Source organism: Homarus americanus, unplaced genomic scaffold, assembly GCF_018991925.1.
Source record: "Homarus americanus isolate GMGI-L3 unplaced genomic scaffold, GMGI_Hamer_2.0 scaffold56241, whole genome shotgun sequence".
NCBI lineage: Eukaryota > Metazoa > Arthropoda > Malacostraca > Decapoda > Nephropidae > Homarus > Homarus americanus.
In genome coordinates, this window is record NW_024740202.1 from 243,430 (window position 1) to 266,248 (window position 22,819).

General features: G+C 40.5%; 1 protein-coding gene across 1 annotated transcript in view; it reads right to left on the minus strand.

The window, feature by feature from the left end:
* The window catches only part of LOC121875380 (zwei Ig domain protein zig-8-like), a 66,795-nt gene extending 49,208 nt beyond the window's left edge, over window positions 1–17,587 (minus strand). The window contains exons 1-2 of the mRNA XM_042379933.1: window positions 17,518–17,587; window positions 10,709–11,612 (exon numbers count right to left, since the gene is read on the minus strand). Coding sequence (XP_042235867.1) covers window positions 10,709–10,760 — 52 coding nt within the window. The 5' untranslated portion in view covers window positions 10,761–11,612; window positions 17,518–17,587. The remainder of the gene's footprint in view (window positions 1–10,708; window positions 11,613–17,517) is intronic.
* Between the last annotated feature and the right edge of the window lie 5,232 nt (window positions 17,588–22,819).

Sequence of the window (22,819 nt, forward strand, 5' to 3'; positions counted from 1 at the left end):
AGTATAACCAAAAGCTAAGAAAAATAATCACACAAAATCAATGTATAATTCAATCTAACAAACGTACATTCATACACATTCATACACATTCATACACATACACATACTAGCTCATACAACTTATTCATATTACAATACATATTAATAACTGTTGAAATGTTTGCTTCAATAAATACAGTGTGTGTGTGTGTGTGTGTGTATGTGTGTGTGTGTGTGTGTGTGTGTGTGGAGAAAATAGTAACTTAACCCGATGAGTACGACCACTTATCCCCCTTGAATACGACTGCTGAACCCTTTGAGTACGACCTCTTAACCCTTTTGAGTACGACTTCTTAGCCCCCTTGTTTTTGACCATTTATCCCCCCTTGAGTACGACCTCTTAACCCCCTTGAGTACAACCACTTAGTCAACATGAATACGACTACTTAACCACCATAAGTAGCACGAATCACCAGTACGACCACCCACACGCCCCTCCCCTTACACTACCCCGTCCTCCTCCTTGACAAACGACCCTGTAGACGAAGAAGAGGCCTGATCACCCAAGTCGTTACTGTAGTTCCATGAGGGCCTCGTCTTTAACGACTCTCTCCCCTAAATCTTAAAATAACTAACGATCGAATCAGGAAGACTGAAAACTGGTCACACACACACACACACACACACACACACGAAGTCATAACAAAACCTCTACCTTAAAAGATTTATGACACGAACCTGAAGTTTTTAGCCCAAGTTTCAAAGATTTTAAAAGTTGTATGACAACGTCTGAATACCTAACCACGTCGACCTACACAGCTTCGTCGACGTACTCAACCACGTCGATATATACAACCAAGGTCGACATACACACACTCACACACACACACACACACACTCACACGAAGACAACATATGTATGAATATATATCAGACCTAGCATACTCTGGGTGAATATGTCAGCTAGTAAACAGTGTGAATATAACTAGTGTTTTTTGTGTAATTATATCAATCTAATATATTATGTATGAAAGCACCAAGACTAGCATATGACAGTAAGTATACCTAATATATCATGCATGAGTATACCAGGATAGCATATATTATAGGCGAGTACAATTAACATATCCAGCCTGAGTATATCAAGCTAACATATACCAACATACACTCCGATTTTCTTCACGAGTATAACCAAAAATATCTTGCACTCAAATCCCAATTCCAATGCACTAAGTTGTGAGCCGGACCCATTAAATAGGCCATAATTGGGGAACTGGCAAACGACCCTCCTGCTAAGAAAACTAACTACTTATCGACGCATTTCAAGCAATTATCGGATTTTTTGTGTAATTAACGTGGAATTACTTAAAGGAAATGAATTAGAGCAAGGGAGACGGAGTATTGTCTTGGTATACGATTAAATTCTCATAGAGTCTCATAAATGTTCGCAAATTCTCATAAACTCCCATAATTTCTCATAAATCCTCATAAACTCCCATAAATTCTCATAAACTCTCATAAATTCTCATAAACTCCCATAAATTAAGCATCGTTAAACATACAATAAGAAAGTAAGAAAATGGTTTTAATTGGACAGGTATGAAACTCCTGTTAAAATATTAGATGAAAATCGTTCTCTTTTTTTTTCCTCCTCAAATTAGTCGTCGTTATCCACTTACATCTGAAAAGCAAATTGTCGTCAAGTGGAATATTTTATACGGACACACACACACACACAGATGCAGACACAGAAATACACACACACACACACAAACACACGCACACACAGAAACACACACATTCACACATACACACAGACACAGAAACACACACACACACACTCACTTTTATACTTGAGAGCCCCTTTATAATTGTACTCTCCTCTCCTCTCCCCTTCCTCCCTATTCACCACACCTGTACCCTCACACACACACATGAAAACAAAGTACAGTACCTGCCTCAAACACTATCCCTGTCATTCACCATCGAGAAACAAATGCAGATCGATGGACTCGGGTAGTGGATGGTAAACTCACAGTGAGATAAAGTCAGTCAGTCAGTCAGAAACTTACTCACTCACTCACTCACTCGCTCACTCACTCACTCTACTGCGACTTCCATTGAGTATTCTGTAATGATCTGTAGTCCCTTGGTACTCTACTGACTGAGAATGATCTGGGGTTTTTTTATCCACTGAACCATCAACCCAGAGGTCAACTGGTCCATCAACCCAGAGGTCAAATGGTCCACTGATCAACTGGGGTCCACTGATCCATTGGTCCACTGGTCCGCTAGGGTCCACTGGGGTTCACCTCACGCAGCCACCCGGGGGTTGAGTTAACAAACTTTCATGGATAACTTTTCTGCGACACTCGCTTGATGCACAGACGTCCTGCACCCTCCTTTATTCCTTCCTTCCTTCAAATGGCGGTCCTTCTTGTGTTCCTCCTTCCTTCAAGAGACAGAGCTCCAGTGTTCCTCCTTCAAGAGACACAACTCCACGGTATACATGCCACCCTCTAATGTATACACTTTACACATATACATACACTCATACATGTATACGTATACTGTGTGTGTGTATCAGGTATGTAATTAATTTCTGTGTTAAGTTAAGATGTCCATAAACCATTAGGGTAGAATCTAAGTCAACAACATTAACGACTTTACTAATTAACCTTTTACTCTTGGGGGGTTGTTTATCACATGGGGGCTGATGGAGGTGACTGGAGGGAGTGACTGGAGGGCTGAAGAGGGGCTGGAGGAGGAGGTTAATGAGGGCCTGGAGGTGATAGCTGGAGGATGGGCTAGAGGTAAGGGCTGGTGGATGGGCTAGAGGTAAGGGCTGGAGGTAGGGGCTGGAGGTAGAGTCTGGAGGTAGGGGCTGGCAGTCACTACCTAGATAAGTTTACGGTTAATTATCTCCCCTAATGATAACACCTATAACTACCTCTCTCTCTCTCTCCCTCCCTCTCTCTCTCTCTCTCCCTCTCTCTCTCTCTACGCGTCTCCTCCTCTGAGCTAAATTCCTTCAACCTGGTGAAAAAAATAATCAGAATAATGACAACAGGTGACCAATAAATTTCGCGGACCTTCCCTACCTGTCGCTAATATTTTACCCTCGCCAAATGCTCGAGTTGAGGAGTTTACCTGTATATGTTTGACTGAAGTTTGGGGACACACACACACACACACACACACACTCTCACACACACACACACACACACATTTATCGTCAAGTATATGAACACACTATATGTATGTATGTATGTGTGTATGTATGTATGTATGTATGTATGTATGTATGTAAAATTATAAAAAGTACAGTATGTAATCCAATTTAATTACTCATAATATCGTGTAAAGAGGCTGACATATTCCTCTCTCTCTCTCTCTACTTAATAACTCACAGGTGTCTGAGTGGGATTAATAGTCCCATTTGAGTGGGAATCTGAGTGGAGTAGAGAGTGAGAATCGTATTGAAATTCCAATAGAATTATTCAGTTGGAATCTCATTGGAATTTTAGATGAACTTCAAGTAGACTTTGTGTGGGAATTTGAGTGAGAATTTGAGTGGGAATTGTGTGGGAATTGTGTGGGAATTTGAGTGAGAATTTGAGTGAGAATTGTGTGGGAATTTGGGTAGGAATTTGACCTGTTGAACGAGAATTTGGAATGGGAATTGAGTAAGAAATAAGTCAGAATTTAGTGAATGAAATTTCAGTGACATTTAACCGAGAATTTAGAAACAAAAATTAAATACAAACTTACCAGAATTTGAAGGAGAATTTACAGTATAGATTAAACTAACCACAAGACCGAGAATTTTCCTTGGGGGTCACACAGTGTTATACTCAAACAAGAGAAACACCAAACGTCATTTAAATACCAAGAATTAATGGGAAATATCTCTAAATCACAAGACTTAATGGGAAACATCTCTAAATCACAAGACTTAATGGGAAATATCTCTAAATGACAAGAATTAATGGGAAACATCTCTAAATCACAAGACTTAATGGGAAATATCTCTAAATCACAAGAATTTAATAAGAAATATTTAAATACCAAGAATTTACATAAAATACCAAGAATTAAAGAAATTACATCACCAACATAACCGTAATTAACTTAAAAATTTTGGGGGAGAATTTAGGTGAACGACTTGAAAGGAATTAATGGCTTAGTGGTAATTAGAAGGTGGAAAAATACTGAAGGCTCAATAGCAGTAAATTCTATAATGAGAACACTATGTATTTTAATCTATCTATCTATATTTTATCTATCTATCTATCTATCTATCTATCTATCCCAATCTTATATGTCAAGAAGCAGTGAACCAGCGACCGGTGGCGTTGAATAGCGTTGAGGAGATAATAAGTGTCCACGCCGACCTCTTAACACGCACTAAGGCGTAGAGAAGGCAAAGGGAGGGAGGGAGGGAGGTTGGAGGGGAGAGAGAGGGGGGGAGAGAGAGGGGGAGAGAGAGGGAGAGGGAGAGAGAGAGAGAGAGTGTGTGTGTGTGTGCGTCTGTCTGGAGGGTTTATGTCCATGTGTACGTCTATGTGCATTTAATTTTGTGTACGTCTTATCTTTAAAAGGAATTTAGTTAAGGAATAATAGAATATAATGATTTACTTAAACTCTCCTCGCCGCCCGTTCCTTCCCCACGTTTGTTTATCACTAGGCTCATCCTGGGCCACTCAGAGGGAATAATTGCTGCTCCTGGGCCACTCAGAGGGAATAATTACTGCTCCAGGGCCACTCAAAGGGAATAACTGCTGCTCTTGGGCCACTCAGGGGGGATAATTGCTGTTGTTGGGCTACTCAGAGGGAATAATTGCTGCTCCTGGGCCACTCAAAGGGAATAATTGCTGCTCCTGGGCCACTCAAAGGGAATAATTGCTGCTCCTGAGCCACTCAGAGGGAATAATTACTGTTCCTGGGCCACTCAGAGGGAATAATTCCTGCTCCTGGGCCACTCACAGGGAGGAATTCCTGCTATTGGACCGGAAATATACATCCATCTGTTGCTGCGAGTTCGGTGCCTGCTGACTGTCTCCCCGACACGAGGGTAACCCGATCCGCGCTTCCTCCTTGGGGTTTAATCGCCCGCGTGAGGCGTGCCCTTAAAAACGAATCTATCACTAGCAAGTCTACGGACTTGGTGCACCCACATTCAACCACTCAGTGGGAATAATTGCTGCTCCTGGGCCACTCAAAGGGAATAATTGCTGTTGTTGGGCCACTCAGAGGGAATAATTGCTGCTCCTGGGCCACTCAAAGGGAATAATTGCTGTTGTTGGGCCACTCAGAGGGAATAATTCCTGTTCCTGGGCCACTCATAGGGAATAATTGCAATTGCTGGGCCACCCACAGGAAATAATAACTGCTCCTGGGCCACTCAAAGGGAATAATTGCTGTTGTTGGGCCATTCAGAGGGAATAATTCCTGCTCCTGGGCCACTCAAAGGGAATAATTACTGTTGCTGGGCCACTCAGAGGGAATAATCAAACAGTTGAGTTGCCAGTTCATCCAAGTGTGACCTATTAGTCTGACAATTTCATATTATATAATGGCGAACCGCTGGGAGATATCTCAGTCTCCTACCTCGTCTCTCTCACCACTAGGAGATATCTCACCCATACCGTCTCTCTCACCACTAGGAGACACTACCGTCACCCCTTAACGATAAACCCACACAAGACTCCCTTAATATCTCTCACAAATTACCTTTAAGCGTATATAGACAGTGCATGAAATATATACATTAATATACACAGATACATATTAATACATATTCCAAGAAGTGTGTATAGTCTACGATAACAAGAAGTGTGTATAGTCTACGATAACAAGTGTGTATAGTCTACGATAACAAGTGTGTATAGTCTACGATAACAAGTGTGTATAGTCTACGATAGCAAGTGTGTATAGTCTACGATAACAAGTGTGTATAGTCTACGATAGCAAGTGTGTATAGTCTACGATAACAAGAAGTGTGTATAGTCTACGATAACAAGAAGTGTGTATAGTCTACGATAGCAAGTGTGTATAGTCTACGATAACAGCAAGTGTGTATAGTCTACGATAACAAGAAGTGTGTATAGTCTACGATAACAAGTGTGTATAGTCTACGATAGCAATAAGCTTAAAATGACGATAAAATATTCACACGAATTATTAAGGTTTTACTTTCTAAATATATTAAGCTGAACTAAGCTAAACGTTTTATCAGTAAATTATTAAAAAGCTGAGTGACAGTTTCCTTATGACCAGAAAAATGTAATATTTCCGTAATTAATGAGATCAGTTATTATTACACTCTGACCTTACAATGAGGACAGAAATATAAGTCCTTTCAATACCACATTTACAAACAATTATATAATAAAATGGTAAATATAAAATAATAATAATAATATAAAAAAATAGTAAACATAAAATAATAATAATATAAAAAATAGTAAACATAAAATAATAATATAATATAAAAAAAATTCCTAGCAAATATTCCAAGTATCCCAGAGAATGTAAATTTTTCCCCATATTATCATAAAATAATAATCCAATAAACGCTTCAAAATAATTATACAACAAAATACAATTCATAAAATAATAATAATAAAATATATATAAATATTCCTCGCAGCAAACAGAGAATTAAAAAAAAATTATTATTAATAGAAAATAAAACCAGTTTTTTAAACATCCAAGAAATTTATAAAAAAAAACACTTATAAAAAATACTTCTCAAAATAATGATTCAATCTACAAGGGTCAACGAAAAATACCCAAGGCATCGAACCCCCGAGTAGCCGAAATTATGACTAAAACATTTTCCTCTCTCCCAGGACAAGGGAAATGTAACAGTTCAAGTATTTCAAAACAGAATTATGGGGCAGCTGACGAGGTAGTGGATGAGGGGCGACCACCTCTATAATAATTCATGGTGTCGGCCTAAGGGGAGGGCGAGAGAGGGGGGGTAGAGGAGGGGAGGGGAGGGGGTCATTCTCTCCACACTACACCTACAGTATATCTACACCACTACACTACACTCAATAACAATAATAATAATAATAATAATAAATAATAATAATAATAATAATAATAATAACAATAATAACAATAATAATAATATTAATAATAATAATAATAATAATAATAAAATAATAATAATAATAATAATAATAATAATAATAATAATAATAATAATAATAATAATAATAATAATAATAACAATAATAATAATAATAATAATAAATAATAATAATAATAATAAGAAGAAGAATGAGAATGTATGTACACTGTGTATGTATGATATAGGCTGGCCGTTAGGAGACACGGGTTACCACAAGAGGTGTAGGAACACATTTCCAGAACTGTACCTACACACACGTACAATACTCACACGTGCATGCAAATAAATAAATAATGGTTGTCCCTCGTGTACGAGGATGGCCGGCCCTAGGGCCACCTAGTCGTGAATTTGTTTAAGGTGTAGAAGCTGTCGCCAACACAACAACCACACCCTAAGTTAACGAGCTGCATGACCCAGTGTTTAAGGTGTAGAAGCCGTCACCAACACAACAACCACACCCTGAGTTAACGAGCTGCATGACCCAGTGTTTAAGGTGTAGAAGCTGTCGCCAACACACAACCACACCCTGAGTTAACGAGCTGCATGACCCAGTGTTTAAGGTGTAGAAGCTGTCGCCAACACAACAACCACACCCTGAGTTAACGAGCTGCATGACCCAGTGTTTAAGGTGTAGAAGCTGTCGCCAACACAACAACCACACCCTGAGTTAACGAGCTGCATGACCCAGTGTTTAAGGTGTAGAAGCTGTCGCCAACACAACAACCACACCCTGAGTTAACGAGCTGCATGACCCAGTGTTTAAGGTGTAGAAGCTGTGCCCACAACACCCTGAGTTAACGAGCTGCATGACAGCTCGCAGTTAACGAGACCCAGTGTTTAAGGTGTAGAAGCTGTCGCCAACACAACAACCACACCCTAAGTTAACGAGCTGCATGACCCAGTGTTTAAGGTGTAGAAGCCGTCACCAACACAACAACCACACCCTGAGTTAACGAGCTGCATGACCCAGTGTTTAAGGTGTAGAAGCTGTCGCCAATATCACAACCATTACCCCGGAATATGATCCGCAAATCGATTAACATCCAGGTTCCCAATTACTGCTGGGTAAACAGAGGCAAATGGTGTAAAGAAACTTGCCCATATTTGCTTGTGAGGCGAGTATGTTGACCATTACACCACACGTATATACTGTATAAACACACACATACATAACCGGACACACAACATGTACAACCCTAAACACTCATGGACAAACGCATGGTCTAGTTTACACCATGGGGACACAACGCACAAGCACACTCACGTACTAGTCATTCGGGATCGAGTATGACGATCATCCGGCGATAACGGAATGATATGAGTGATTAAGGATGTCACCTCCGTTGGTGAGCTCTACTTTATATTAAGTAGATGACCACACACTTAAATTCCAGGACTATAAGTACCGTATATTTCTACTATGCCAGCAATTGATCATTTTCTTATACACACAAGTCCAAACACACATATATACGAATACACACACATAGGTACAAACACACAATAGAAACACTTATAAACACACATACACAATACAAACAAACACACATACACATCCTGTTTTTGTTTTACATACTTAGGTTAGGGTTGGTTAGGTTAGGTTAGGTTAGGTTAGGGTTGGTTAGGTTAGGTTAGGTTAGGTTAGGGTTGGTTAGGTTAGGCAAAGACACACATCTATGACCTGTCTACAGCTTCTTATGTTGACCCAATATGTAAACCTCTTATTATTATTATTATTATTAGTAGTAGTAGTAGTAGTAGTTATTATTATTATCATTATTATTATTATTATTATTATCATCATTATACTTTTATTATTATTACTTCTCTCTTCACCATAACTATTATCATCAACAATATTACCTTTCCTCTCCAGTAAGTGTAGGACCCTGAACTATTTATCATCATTACGAGTATTACATTGATTATAGGTCTTTACTATTTACTTCATAGTTACCTAAGTTATTGTTACTGCCTTACACACTACAGTAGACATGACTTAATGGTGTGGCAGGTAGGGTGTGACAGGTAGAGTGTACAGGTAGAGTGCACAGGTAGAGTGTGGCAGGTAGAGTGTACACGTAGATTAGACAGGTAGAATACACAGGTAGAAAGGTGTGTAATTTTCTCTCTACCTGTTATCGTAGCTCTGTTATCCTAGCTGTTATCCTAGCTCTGTTATCCTAGCTGTAAATTCTGAACTAGTTAAGTATTACAGTGATTCAGTTCATTTTCCAGCTTGTCCTTAATTGTTTTACCGAGTATCGTCTGTTGCTGCCCCCCCCGCCCACCATGCCTGTTAATGGTAGTATTGTTAACATCATTCTGCCAGTGTTAATGTTGGTACCGGGGTGTCTAATCTTCAGGTGACATAGGCTGGTTCAAGAAGACATCATTGATAGTTAAGACAATTTCACCCCAATAAAACATAAAACAAAACCAAGAGTCTATCAGCGAATTTAAGCTTTATCCCTCTGTAACCTGATTGAGATGAGAGAACTTTCCCTTATATCTCTCACTTATATTATCTCTCTGTCTCCTCCTCAAAACATTAAGGAGACATTTATCACTAAAACGGAATAATGCTGATAATAATAATAATAATAATAATAATAATAATAGCAATAATAATAATACGCCTTCATGTGCAGCTGAGTGTTGTCCAGTTCAATGTCTTGTGGTGGTAAATATTTTGTTTGTGTTAATTTGATCTGTTGTCAACCCAAATAGTCTAAGTTCCTTCATTCTCAACCAAAGTTTGTTTTACTATTTTCATTCACAACCAAAATGTTTATAGTTTGTTTTTCATACTCAACCAACATGTCCACAGTCCGTTCATTCTCAACCAACATCACTTCAATTCTTCTTTCATTCTCAACCAACATGACTTCAGGTCTTCTTTCACCATCAACCATACCACCAACATGACCTCAGTTCTTTCATCTATTTTCTCCCGGACTTATTGCACTTGTAGGAACGAGTTAAGTTCTTGAAACCTTTATACAGTTCGGAGACAGACAGAGACTAAGAGACCCAGTGAATAAGTGACAGAATGAGAAACAGATATATAAGAATCACAGAGCTAGAGAGATAAATAAAAACAGGGAGATAGAAGGAGAATAAGAAAGAGACAGAGATACAAAGATAACGAGAGAGAGAGAGAGAGAGAGAGAGAGAGAGAGAGAGAGAGAGAGAGAGATAGTTTTTGTCAAGTCTCAATACACAACACGACAATATATTCGACAACTAAGGATAATGGAAACAGTTAACTACAGTCTTCTAAAAACAAATATACGACATCAGTAGTACATACATCACAGCACTGAATTCTCAACTAATATTACATCACTGTATTCTTAACATTACAAAAAAAAGCAAATTCCTGGCTCCCTGTGTTCCCATCTTCTTTAAAAAAATAAATATATACACATCATAGAAAACGAAAATATTAGCTGGGAGTCTCTAAAGGAGGAACTCATTTATTTAGTGTCTTACAGCACCTCCAGGAGACAATAAATTTTGAAGTGAAGACTAATATTTGTGTCGTGGGAGTGAGAGGTAATAATAAGAGGCGGAGAAACTACTTACCAGGACAGGCCAGGACGAGACAAATGACAAACGAGAAGCGTGAAGCAGCCATTAGGTATAGATGCCAAAGGTCGCAATATTATTTTTTTCTTTCTTTTCTTCTATGTCGTTTCTCGTCTTTGTTATAACTTCCGTTGTTCTTAATTCTCTTTGTTCATTTTTGTTCTTATTATTTATCCTACACAGTCTTTTATTCCCGTTGTTATTATTTTTCCACGAGAATTAATTTCGTCAGTGGTGGCAATATGGCAACAAGTAGACTGCTGCTTCTGATTGGCTGCCATGACGGTGTAAACATTATGACATCATGTATTACGTCATAGCATTGTTTACATTCTCATTTCAGTAAAGACAATTGTTTATTGTTTGTGTTTCCATCAATAGACACCGGTGAATATTGTTTGTTTCTTTGTTGTTTTTGATAATATTGAACACTTAGATGTTTGTTATATGGATTGCATTAATTTTCTTAAGTATTTCTTATTTTACTGTTTTTGTCTACACTTGTTCGAGCTGTTCAATCAAATGTTCACCAATAGTACAAGACAGTGACTAAACTGTTCACTATCAGTCATATTTGTTCACGTACACTGTTCATTCATCAATATAATTGTTCACCATTGAATCAAATGTAATTTTGTTCAATGAGATGTTCATTACTTGTTCACCATTATCCTAAGATGTTCACATATTTAGATTGGATGGAAGTGTTCATTAGGCATTACAAATATTCAAATAACACTTCACTATTTGTTCAATATGTCTCACAAAATGTTCAGCAACACCACAATGTTCACAATCTTTCTTCATTGAGGTCACAGTTTGTCATACTGAGAGGTAATGTTTAGCCTATTGTTCAGTCATAGTTGTTCAATTGGTAGTTCATCATTTGTTCACCACATCCCTAGAATGTTAAAAAAAATACGTATTAAACGAGAAGCAAAAATTTGTACACAGAAAAGAACAAAAGGCTTAAATGAACTTACTCACAAATGTGTTCATCAGTGTTCAAAAATTAATTATGCTGTTCAAAAGATTATTCACAAAAAATTCAAATAACAACTTGAATATGTTTATTAAAAGTGTTCAATAATGTAATCAAAATCATATTCATTTAGGTGTTCAAAATCTACTTCGTTAAGGTGTTCAAAAAATTGTTCATTAAGGTACAAAACAATACTATTATGCTTAAATATGAACTAATGTGTATACGATAAAATAAAACTTGTTCACTATTTAATTCAACAAATGTTCATCTATGTGTTCAAAGAGTCATTCAATGAGGCGTTCAGAAAAGGTTTTAATTAAAGTGTTCATTTAGCTGTTCAAAACGTTGTTCATTAGGGGGGTAAGGGAGGTATCAGGGAGAGGGAGGGAGGGTGGGAGGGAGGTAGAAAGGGAGAGTGAGATAATAGGCAGGAAGAAAGGAAGGGAGAGAGAAGGGAGAAGGAAAGAGAGGAGGGAGGTATAGAGAAGAAGGAAGGGAGAGAAGGAGGAAAGGTGATAGGGAGGTAGGTAAGGAGGTAGGATAGAGGGAGAAACGCCCTAATCAGCCTCATATATTAGGATGCAAATTGTATATGCTAATGAGGGAGGGAGGTCAGGCTTGATAACAACGCCCCCCTCCCTCCCTAAATGATAACACAATCTATGATTTTTGGTTCCTATGGTTAATTCTCTCCCCTATAACTGGTGCTGTGAGAATGAATATAACTGGTTAATTAACAAGGATATACCTGAAGATTAACCATCCTAATCTACCCTAACCTAACTTATTTAACCTAACCTAACCCACAGGTATGCAATCAGGTGGCTAATTATCAGGTGAAATTAGCTTAGGTGCATCATTATCAGGTGGTGCCTTTAATTGACAAAACAAAGAGGGATTGTTAAAATTTCCTTCGGTTAATTTTCCCTCTTATCTAGTGATGTGAGGAGGACCCTTAACTAATTCACGGGAGATGATACACTAATTGCTTCCCTTACAATACAAAACAAACACCCAAAAAAATCGTAAGGGTAAATTTTTTTGTTTTTTCTGCTTCTAATTAGCGATGTTTGGATGCACCTGGGCTGGTCCACTTAAGCCTTGGTATATAATGGATAAGCAATATGGCGACTGATTTATCCTATGACTGTGTGTGTGTGTGTGTGTGTGTGTGTGTGTGTGTGTGTGTTAGTTGAGGTTATGAGGAAAAAAAAATATTGGATTTGTATGTATCTTGAGAGAGAGAGAGAGAGAGAGAGAGAGAGAGAGAGAGAGAGAGAGAGAGAGAAAGAGTGAAACAAGCGCATAAAACTCCTCTCTCTCTCTCTCTCACACAATTCGTTCAACTTGAAGCTGAGAAGAAAAGGAAAAAAAATATACGTCAGTAAATTCCCTGATGTGGCGGCACAAGCAACGTCTCACAATAACCCATACACTCGGTCGGCTTCACCTCCCCTATTCACAGCTGGGCCGACTGGGAGTGCCCCGGAATCGAACGAGCGACCTTTAGGACAGGACGCGAGTGCTGTATCCACACTCGGTCGCCTTCACTTCCCCTATTCACAGCTGGGTCGACTGGGAGTGCCCCGGAATCTAACCAAAACAAACCTTGAACAACTCTTTATATATGCTTGCCCAGTATTGCCTTGTGGAAGGAATGATACCAATAATTGCGCCAAACTATCAATTATTGCCCAATGCTGATAATTATTTCCCTCTGTTGTCAGTTATTGCCCCTCTACTGCTAATAACTGCCTAGTGCAACAAATCATTCTACACTACTATTAATCATAGCAAAATATATTACTCTGTCTCTCTCTCTCTCTAAATGCCTGTGTAGTTCTCACCTCTCTCTCTCTCTCTAAATGCCTGTGTAGTTCACCTCTCTCTCTCTCTCTAAATGCCTGTGTAGTCCTCACCTCTCTCTCTCTCTCTCTCTAAATGCCTGTGTAGTTCTCACCTCTCTCTCTCTCTCTAAATGCCTGTGTAGTTCTCACCTCTCTCTCTCTCTCTCTCTAAATGCCTGTGTAGTTCTCACCTCTCTCTCTCTCTCTCACATACATCTGACTCGCTAAGTTTGTGTGGGTCTTTTTACACGTCTGGCCAAAACACATCAACGGGTTTAGAGTAAAGTTTGACAGAGAGAGAGAGAGAGAGAGAGAGAGAGAGAGAGAGAGAGAGTGTCAGACGTCCAGCTTCTCTCCTGCTTTATCTGTCCTCCGTATCCCCTCCCTTCATTCTCTCCTTCTCCCCTTTCCCCCCTCCTTCTTAGTATTTTCCCATTCTCCTCCTCCTCTTTCTTCTTATTTTCCTCTTCTCATCCTTCTCCCCCTCTGCCTCTCTTACTTCTCTCCCTCCTCCTCCTCCTTCATCTTCTTCTTCATCTCCTCCTCCTCCTCCTGTGTCGAATACGTCCTGAATTTATTGCGGGGTCTAGCCTTAATAGATTACAACCCAGCCCTTATAAACACCTATAACCCAGCCCTTATAAACACCTATAACCCAGCCCTTATAAACACCTATAACCCAGCCCTTATAAACACCTATAACCCAGCCCTTATAAACACCTATAACCCAGCCCTTATAAATACCTATAACCCAGCCCTTATAAGCACCTTTAACCCAGCCCTTATAAACGAGACTACAATCGCACCATCCAGAGAGACGAAAATATATTACAACTACCAACAATACTGAACCTTGGAGGAAAACATAAATACATACATACATACATACATGCATACATACATGCATACATACATACATGCATACATACATACATTAACAGTAAAATATTCTCCTTAAGATTCAAATTAATTATGTAACATTAAGTCACCTCCAACACACGTCATCCAGCCTGCAACACTTCCAACACACGTCACCCAGCCTCCAACACACGTCACCCAGCCTCCAACACACGTCACCCAGCCTCCATCACCTCCAACAAACGTCACTCCCGCTTACAACACCTCCAACACACGTCACTCAGCCTCCAACACACGTCACTCAGCCTCCAACACCTTCATCACTCACCACTAACAACTTGTCCGGCTTTAACCTTCAATACTAATATAATACAGAAATTCCTCCTCCAGAACTCAAGGACCACCTCCAATAAACTTCCTCCTCGACCTGTTCCACCCCTCACCTACCTCCTCCTCCACCTGTTCCACCTCTCACCTACCTCCTCCTCCACCTGTTCCACCCCCCACTTACCTCCTCCTCGGCCTGTTCCACCTCTCACCTACCTCCTCCTCTCGACCTGTTCCACCTCTCACCATCTCTCCTCTCCTCCACCTGTGATCCACTTACCCCCTGATTCATCTCTAATTCTTTCACCTAATTTCCCACCCCCTTGATTCATTCTCTACCCCCCTAAGACTCTCTTACTCCTTGATCCACTTGCAATTCTCAATCTGCACTCTACCCCCTGATCCACTCTCTGATCCACTCTACCCCCTTGATCCATTCCTACCCCCCTGATCCATTCTCCCTCCCTCTACCCCTTGATCCACTCCCCACTCCCCTTGATCTCAGCCCTACCCTCCTTGATCCACTCTACCCCCTTGATCCATTCTTACCCCCCCTTGATCCACTCTCTACCCCTTTGATCCACTCCCACCCCCTGATCCACTCCTACCCCCCTGATTCACTCTCCCCTGATTCACTTTGCACCTTGATCCACTTACCCCTACAAATGATCCACTCTTCCAACACCTCTCCTCCCATGCCCAGTCGTAAATCCACACGCCTTTGATCCACCCCCTGATCCATCCTTTCACCGCTTTCTTCACAGTCTCTCTCACCTATTGAATACACCTTCTACCTGTTCTTACCTGCCTCACCTGTCATGATCTCGTGCTGATACGTACACACTTTCATACACATATATACAGAAATACATACATAATATACACACACACAAAGGCATACTCAGTTACACAGACAGTAATGCATGCAGACACACAAATAAACACACACACACAGACACACACACACACACAGACACAGACACACACACACCGCCTCCAAAACATCCCATAATCCTTTCCTAGTATTCTTGGTAACAATTTCTCTCTTTGAAGGCAATTAATTCTTTTCTCATTAAGGAGATAGAAGATAATTTTTTTCATTTTTTTCGTTTTTTTTTTCATTTGTGTCCGAGTTAGAATTTTAATTTTTTGTGGGGGGACCTGTCGGTTTTTTTGTGGAGGGGGAGCAGGGACTAACCGTTTTTTGTGGAGGAGGAGGGGACTTGGGGATTTTGGGGAAGGTGGAGGGACGTCGATTTTGGAGGAGGATGGGGACCTGTCTGGGATTTTGGGGGAGGAGGGGACCTGTCAGGGTTTTTTGTTCGATTGGGAACCTGTCGGGTTTATTGTGGGGATCTGTCGGGGTTTTTTTCACGGGGACCTGTAGGGGTTGTTTGGGGTGGAGGTGGCCAAGGAGGTTGTTTTGGGTGGAGGTGGCCAGGAGGGTTGTTTTAGGGGTGGAGGTGGCCAGGAGGGTTGTTTTGGGTGGAGGTGGCCAGGAGGGTTGTTTTGGGGTGGAGGCACAGAGGGTTGTTTTGGGTGGAGGTGGCCAGGAGGGTTGTTTTAGGGTGGAGGTGGCCAGGGAGGGTTGTTTTGGGTGGAGGTGGCCAGAGGGTTGTTTTGGGGTGGAGGTGGCCAGAGGGTTGTTTTAGTGGAGGTGGCCAGAGGGTTGTTTTGGGGTGGAGGTACAGGAGGGTTGTTTAGGGTGGAGGCTAGAGGGTTGTTTTGGGTGAGGTAGTGAGGTTGTTTGGGGTGGAGGTAGGAGGGTTGTTTAGGTGGAGGTAGCAGAGGGTTGTTTTGGGTGAGGTGGCTAGGAGGGTTGTTTTGGGTGAGGCTAGAGGGTTGTTTTAGGGTGGAGGTATGGGACGGTTGTTTTGGGGTGGAGGTGGCCAGGAGGGTTGTTTTGGGGTGAGGTGGCCAGGGAGGGTTGTTTTTGGGTGAGGTGGCCAGGGTGGTTGTTTTGGGGTGGAGGTGGCCAGGGAGGGTTGTTTTGAGTGGAAATAAATAGACCTTAATGCTAATACGTAAACATATTTGTAAGCAATTCATGATCGTTTTATTACAGTAATATTTATCATTAGGAAGTAGTAGTAGTAGAGGTTTATTTGTAGTAGTAGTAGTAGTAGTAGGGGTTTATTTGTAGTAGTAGTAGTAGTAGGGTTTATTTGTAGTAGTGGTAGTAGTAGTAGTAAATATATAGTCTACCACTACTAGTGCTAAAACATCACTACTACGACTACCAACTACCACCACTATCAACACATACCACCACCACTGCCAAAGTACTATTAATATTAGATCAACGGTACACAACTATCGTATTTTCCGTCAATATCTTTATTTGCAATACAACAAGATTTAAGACGCACTAATACACCAATAATTTACATCATTCACCTCAAGAGACGCCTGGCAGGGACCTTCACTGTACGATAACTGCGGCCACTCAAAATATGCGCTGAGAATTTAGATTTAGATTTTTTTTCAGATACAAAATATACCACTTGTATGTAATTATGCTTGGATTTATCGTTTGTTTTGATGATATATACAGTTTGATGTTGAGTTTAAAACAGTTGAGAAAGATTCTTTTTATGCTTCTTTCGCGTGTTAAGGAGTAGTTGGTCTTGACGAGGTTTGTCACCACAACAAACTAGGTAGTTCACACATTACTACACTCACTGTTACTGTCACGTGATCACCTTGTTAAGCACTATTTCCGAGGCTGTGTTGGGACACATAATTCACTACGGACACTTCCTATAAAGCGTGCAACACCGTGAGTCTACCTGCAGCCGAGGCAGTGATGTAAGAACTGCAGCGGCAGAGGCGGACCTCCACTCGCCGCGGTGGGTAACGGGACACTGAGGCGGCTGACCCGCCGGGCTGAGGCCCTTCTACGCCCGCCACCCCAACCAACACGCTGCCGGGGCGCGAGGCGGAGCCTGGGGCAAGAGGGTTGAGTCTAGGTCAAGAGGGCGGAGTCTAAGAGAATAGGGCGGAGTTCAGGGGAAAGGGGTGGAGTTCAAGACAAAAAGAACTTACAGAAAAAGGTGGAGCCTAAATATAGGCGACGGACTTCTCGGAAAATCAGGGGAACCTAAGGAATACTGTTGAAGCAGAGGCAGCGAGGTGAACTCTGGGGGAAAAGGGCGGAGCCTGGAGGGAGAGGGTGGAGCCTGGAGGGAGAGGGTGGAGCCTGGAGGGAGAGGGTGGAGCTTGGAGGAATAGGGTGGAAGCTAAAGGAAAAGGGTGAATCCTAGATGAAGGGATGAACCTTAGATGAAGGGTGGAGCCTAGAGGATGGGTGGAGTCTAGAGGATGGGTGGAGCCTAGAGGATGGGTGGAATCTAGAGGATGGGTGGAGCCTAGATGAAGGGTGGAGCCTAGATGAAGATGAATGAGATTTGGGAGAGGAAAACGACATAAAGACAGAGATACAAGATAGAGAAAAGGGAAAAGTGAATAAAATATGAGAGAGAGAGAGAGAGAGGGGGGGGGAGATGTTGGCCATAACTAATACCAGGAAGGCGGTGGACCGTCCTACGTAATCCTGTGATCCACAACTTCATTACAAAAGTCTCCCTGGGAAAGTCTTGCCCACAAGTTCCTTATTTACAACACCCCAAAACAACAGGTGGTGTAGCGCTGTCTTGTCCCCACCTACAGGCGTCTATTAATAAGGGCGAGATTCCTGGGATTACATTGGATCAATATCGACTTTAGGGACATCGGTTGACCTGAAGGTACCCCAGCTTATTTGGTTTGAGATTAAACACCTTGACCTGACCTACCCTGCACCTAACCTAACCTAACCTAACCTATTCTCCCCAGGTAACATCACAGCGTTTAATCATCAGGTGAAATAAACTAGGGTGCCTAATCTTCAGGTGACTCGAGACATCAGCTGGTGATATAACTAAAGCCATTATGGGTGTAAATTTAATACTATTTCTAATATATAATCAACTTTATAAACTATTACCAGTGGTGTGACACTGTAATCCCCCGGTAAAAATTCTGAAATCAGTAAGGGTGAAATTCTTAGTTTAACTAGATGGAAATTCGACTCTACTTACTTTTCTTGCAGTATGGTGTTAAAATGCCCCCTAAGGAAGTCCGGATTTCAAATAAGGTTGGTAATCACGTCGTATATTTAGGTAATACTGACCCTTATTTGTACCCGCTTGTGGTATGGCACTCTATTACCTAAGACAGACTCCCTGGTGGGTTATTAGAACTTATATTTCCAGGTTAAATGAGTGTGATAACGACCATTAGTATACTGTGTGGTGGTGGTGTACTATGTTGCCCGAGAGAGAGAGAGAGAGAGAGAGAGAGAGAGAGAGAGAGAGAGAGAGAGAGAGGAAAAGAAAGAGAGAATATATACAGACAGACAGACAGACAGAAACAGACAGACAGACAGAAACAGACAAACACCTGGGATTACAAAGAGTCATCACGCGTTAAATAGATGTAAATGACGACCATAATCACGTGAGAGGTAATTGGTATAGCACTATTATGTCCCCCAAATGCTAAGAGGCATCTCCTCCTCCTCCTCCTCCCTCCCTCTTAAAGGAATGATTAGGAACGATAATCCTACTTGAAACTAACGTAACATCGACTCTATCAACTAAAGCTCTCTCTCTCTCTCTCTCTCTCTCTCTCTTCTCTCTCTCTCTCTCTCTCTCTCTTTCTCCTGTCTCTCTCTCTCTCTCTCTCTCTCTCTCTCTCTCTCTCTCTCTCTCTCTCTCTCTGTCTGTCTGTCTATCTGTCTTAACCCTTTGAGGTCACGAGTCTAATATATTAACCTTCAACAAAACCGTCTCAATAATATCTGTCAATAGAGTCGATATCCCTAAGTTAAGTGAATGTAATACCGCTCATAAAACATCAGTATTATGACACTATAATACTCCTAATAGACTGTTCTGAACGTCATTATGGGCGATAATCCCAACCTAACATGAACATGACATCAACCATAAAAGACAAGTGGTATAGCATTATCATAGCTTCCCAGAGTGTATTAACGTCACTAAGGGCGGTATGCTTATTTCAAACGACTTGTAATATCGACTTTTTTTTATTACGATTTAACTGCGGCTTAACACTATTATCCCCCGAACCTGAGACAGAGTTTCAATGTATCAGTAGAGACGAAAATCTCTGGGAAGACTGTAGTATTTTGAGCTTTATTTGAAGGAAGAAAAAAATGTCGTGTTATTATTGGTGTTTTGTGATGGTCGTTGTGTTGTTGTGGTCGTTAGTGCCTCCACCCCTGATGGTAGATGGTCGTTATTGGTGATGGCAAATATGTTGTAAGTTTGAATAATGGTTTTAGTGGCTAGTGGTCATTATTCCTAGTTAGTAATGGTCGTTGATGAATGGTAGTTAGTGGCAGTTAATGATAGTGTTAATGGTAGTGATCATGGCAGTGGTAATGGTAGTAATGATGGTAGGAATAATGGTAATGGTAATACTGGTAAATTATTGTTATTGTTATTGTTATTATCACTGCTTAATGGTAATCAATGGAAGGAGTGTTGACATATTTTAGTGAGTGGATATGAGGAAGAGGAGGAGGGAGGAGGAAGAGGAGGAGGGAGGAGGAAGAGGAGGACAGGAGGAGGAGGACAAGAGGAGGAGGGGAGGAGGAAAGGAGAGGAAGAGTGTTACCTCTACACACACACACACACGAGACGACGCCATCCCTAGATATACCTATTACAACCCATTCAAAGATTTCAATCCATTTGACCTATTTTCACCCATTTCACCAATTACCTCACCTTAGTCCTATCAATTACTTCCACCCATATCACCAATTTGAACCTATTCCACCAATTTGAACATTTATTTTCCTAATTTGGTTCTAAAATCCAATTCCGTCGAGCCGATTTAGAATTGAGGCGTCGATAAATAGTGTGCTTATTGGTTAGGTTTGGTTAGGTTAGGTTAGGTTAGGTTAGGTTAGGTTAGTTAGGTTAGGTTGGTCTTTAGGAAGCTGTTTTATCTGACCAAGTTTAATTAATATTTGACAGGATTCGGGAGAAGATATTTGAAAGGGAAATCTCATCAGTTTATTTAGTCAGAGAGAGAGAGAGATATTATATTGACGTGGGGGTGATTATTAAGATCTCTCTCTCTCTCTCTCTCTTTTATACTACACACCCACACGACACACCACACTCCACACCACACTACACTACACACTACACACTACACCTACACACTACACACTACACCAACACTACACACTACACCTACACACTACACACTACACCTACACACTACACACCACACACCACACCACACACTACACCTACACACTACACCTACACACTACACACTACACCTACACACTACACTACACCTACACACTACACACCACACTACACACACATTTACACACCCACACTACACCTATACACTCGGTAATATTTGCATCACCACACATTAAGCGGGACACTGGGCATTAAAAGATATTCCCTCATTATATAATTAAAAGTAATAAATTACACCTGCTACCTTTAACCACTAATTAATTAGATTTTAAGTAATTTAACCACATAGACTAATTAATTTAACACCCTCCCTCCCCCACACTCCCTTTGATGTAAGTTTTAAGGTAGGTCTTTAGAGTCTTTTTCTAAGGTGATGGTGACTGGCGTTATTCTCTCTCTCTCTTTCTCTCTCTCCTCTTCTCTCTCTCTCCTAACCAGACCTTAGGAGACAGGAGTAGCCCGTATGGTCTCCCTAAACTAATTCTTACAAGCCAGTACACTTAAGAGACGTTGGCAACACTAGCTGAAAGACCCAGGGTGATGCTTTACGTTGGCGACACTGTCTTGGTTCTAGGTTCTTGCAGGTGTAATTCAAACACGCACACATGTACACTTATACACACACACACACACACACACACACACACACACACACACACACACACACACACCCGCTTCATTACACACAACATCCGCTTAATATTACAGTTATTACACCGACTGTACAATTAAGGAGAGTGGATTATGGTAAATAGTTATAAAGACGTTACTGATACAGCTGTCTGTCTGTCGTCTGTTTGTCTGTCTGTCTTTCTGTCTGCCTGTCTGTCCAAAACAATTCCTGGAAGTTGATTGGTTGTTATATTCAGTGAGTCATGACGTCACTGTTAGAGGTCAGCTATTGGTCGTTAATCTTACCAACAACCAATCAACTTCTCTGAATTATCGAGGATAAAACAACAACAACAACAACAACAACTATCCATGCAGGTGTTGGTGAATAGAACAACAACAACAACAACTATCCACGCAGGTGTTGAGTGGATAGAAGAGCCACCATCCATCAAAACAACTGGCAGGTATTTACTGGATAGCTCAATACCTATCCCTCCCCCACCATAAGAGTAAGCTATTTAATAACATAATAACGAACCTAATTATCTAGTTACTAATAAATAGCTCAGGTTATACGATTAGTTTAGATCTACTGAGTAATAAGGATTTACTTTGATAAGTTATTACACGTGGGATGTACTCTACTGTTTCTCACCTGAGTCGAGTTTTTTTAATTTTTTTGGCGTATGGTTTTTAGGTTTTAAGTAAGTGGGATGTTTTTTACGTATGGTTTTTAGGTTTTTAAGTAAGATTGAGTGAGGTGGGTTTTTTACGTACGATTTTTAGGTTTTTTAAGTAAGATTGAGTGAATTTTAACGAGACAACTGAACCAAAACAGTTGATTCTTAGTTAAAACTGTAAATAATACTTGGGTCTGGCCTTCACTTGAGGGTTTTTTTTTTTTTACATTCGATATTTTTATTTAAACGAAATTGAATGAAATTTACGTACAAAATTGAACTGAATTTTTAGATACTTGGATAAAATTGGATTCATATGCATAAACAAATACTCTGACTCTGTTTTGTTTTTGTTTTTTACAATTTTTAGATTTTTAAAGACTGAATAAAAATTTTGAAGTATAGACTAGAAATATAGGTTATGGGATAAAATTTTAATTATTTTTAGCAAGTTTTTAGATATTCAAACAAATGGGCGGTTTTCCTCTCTCTAGACTCGATTTTTT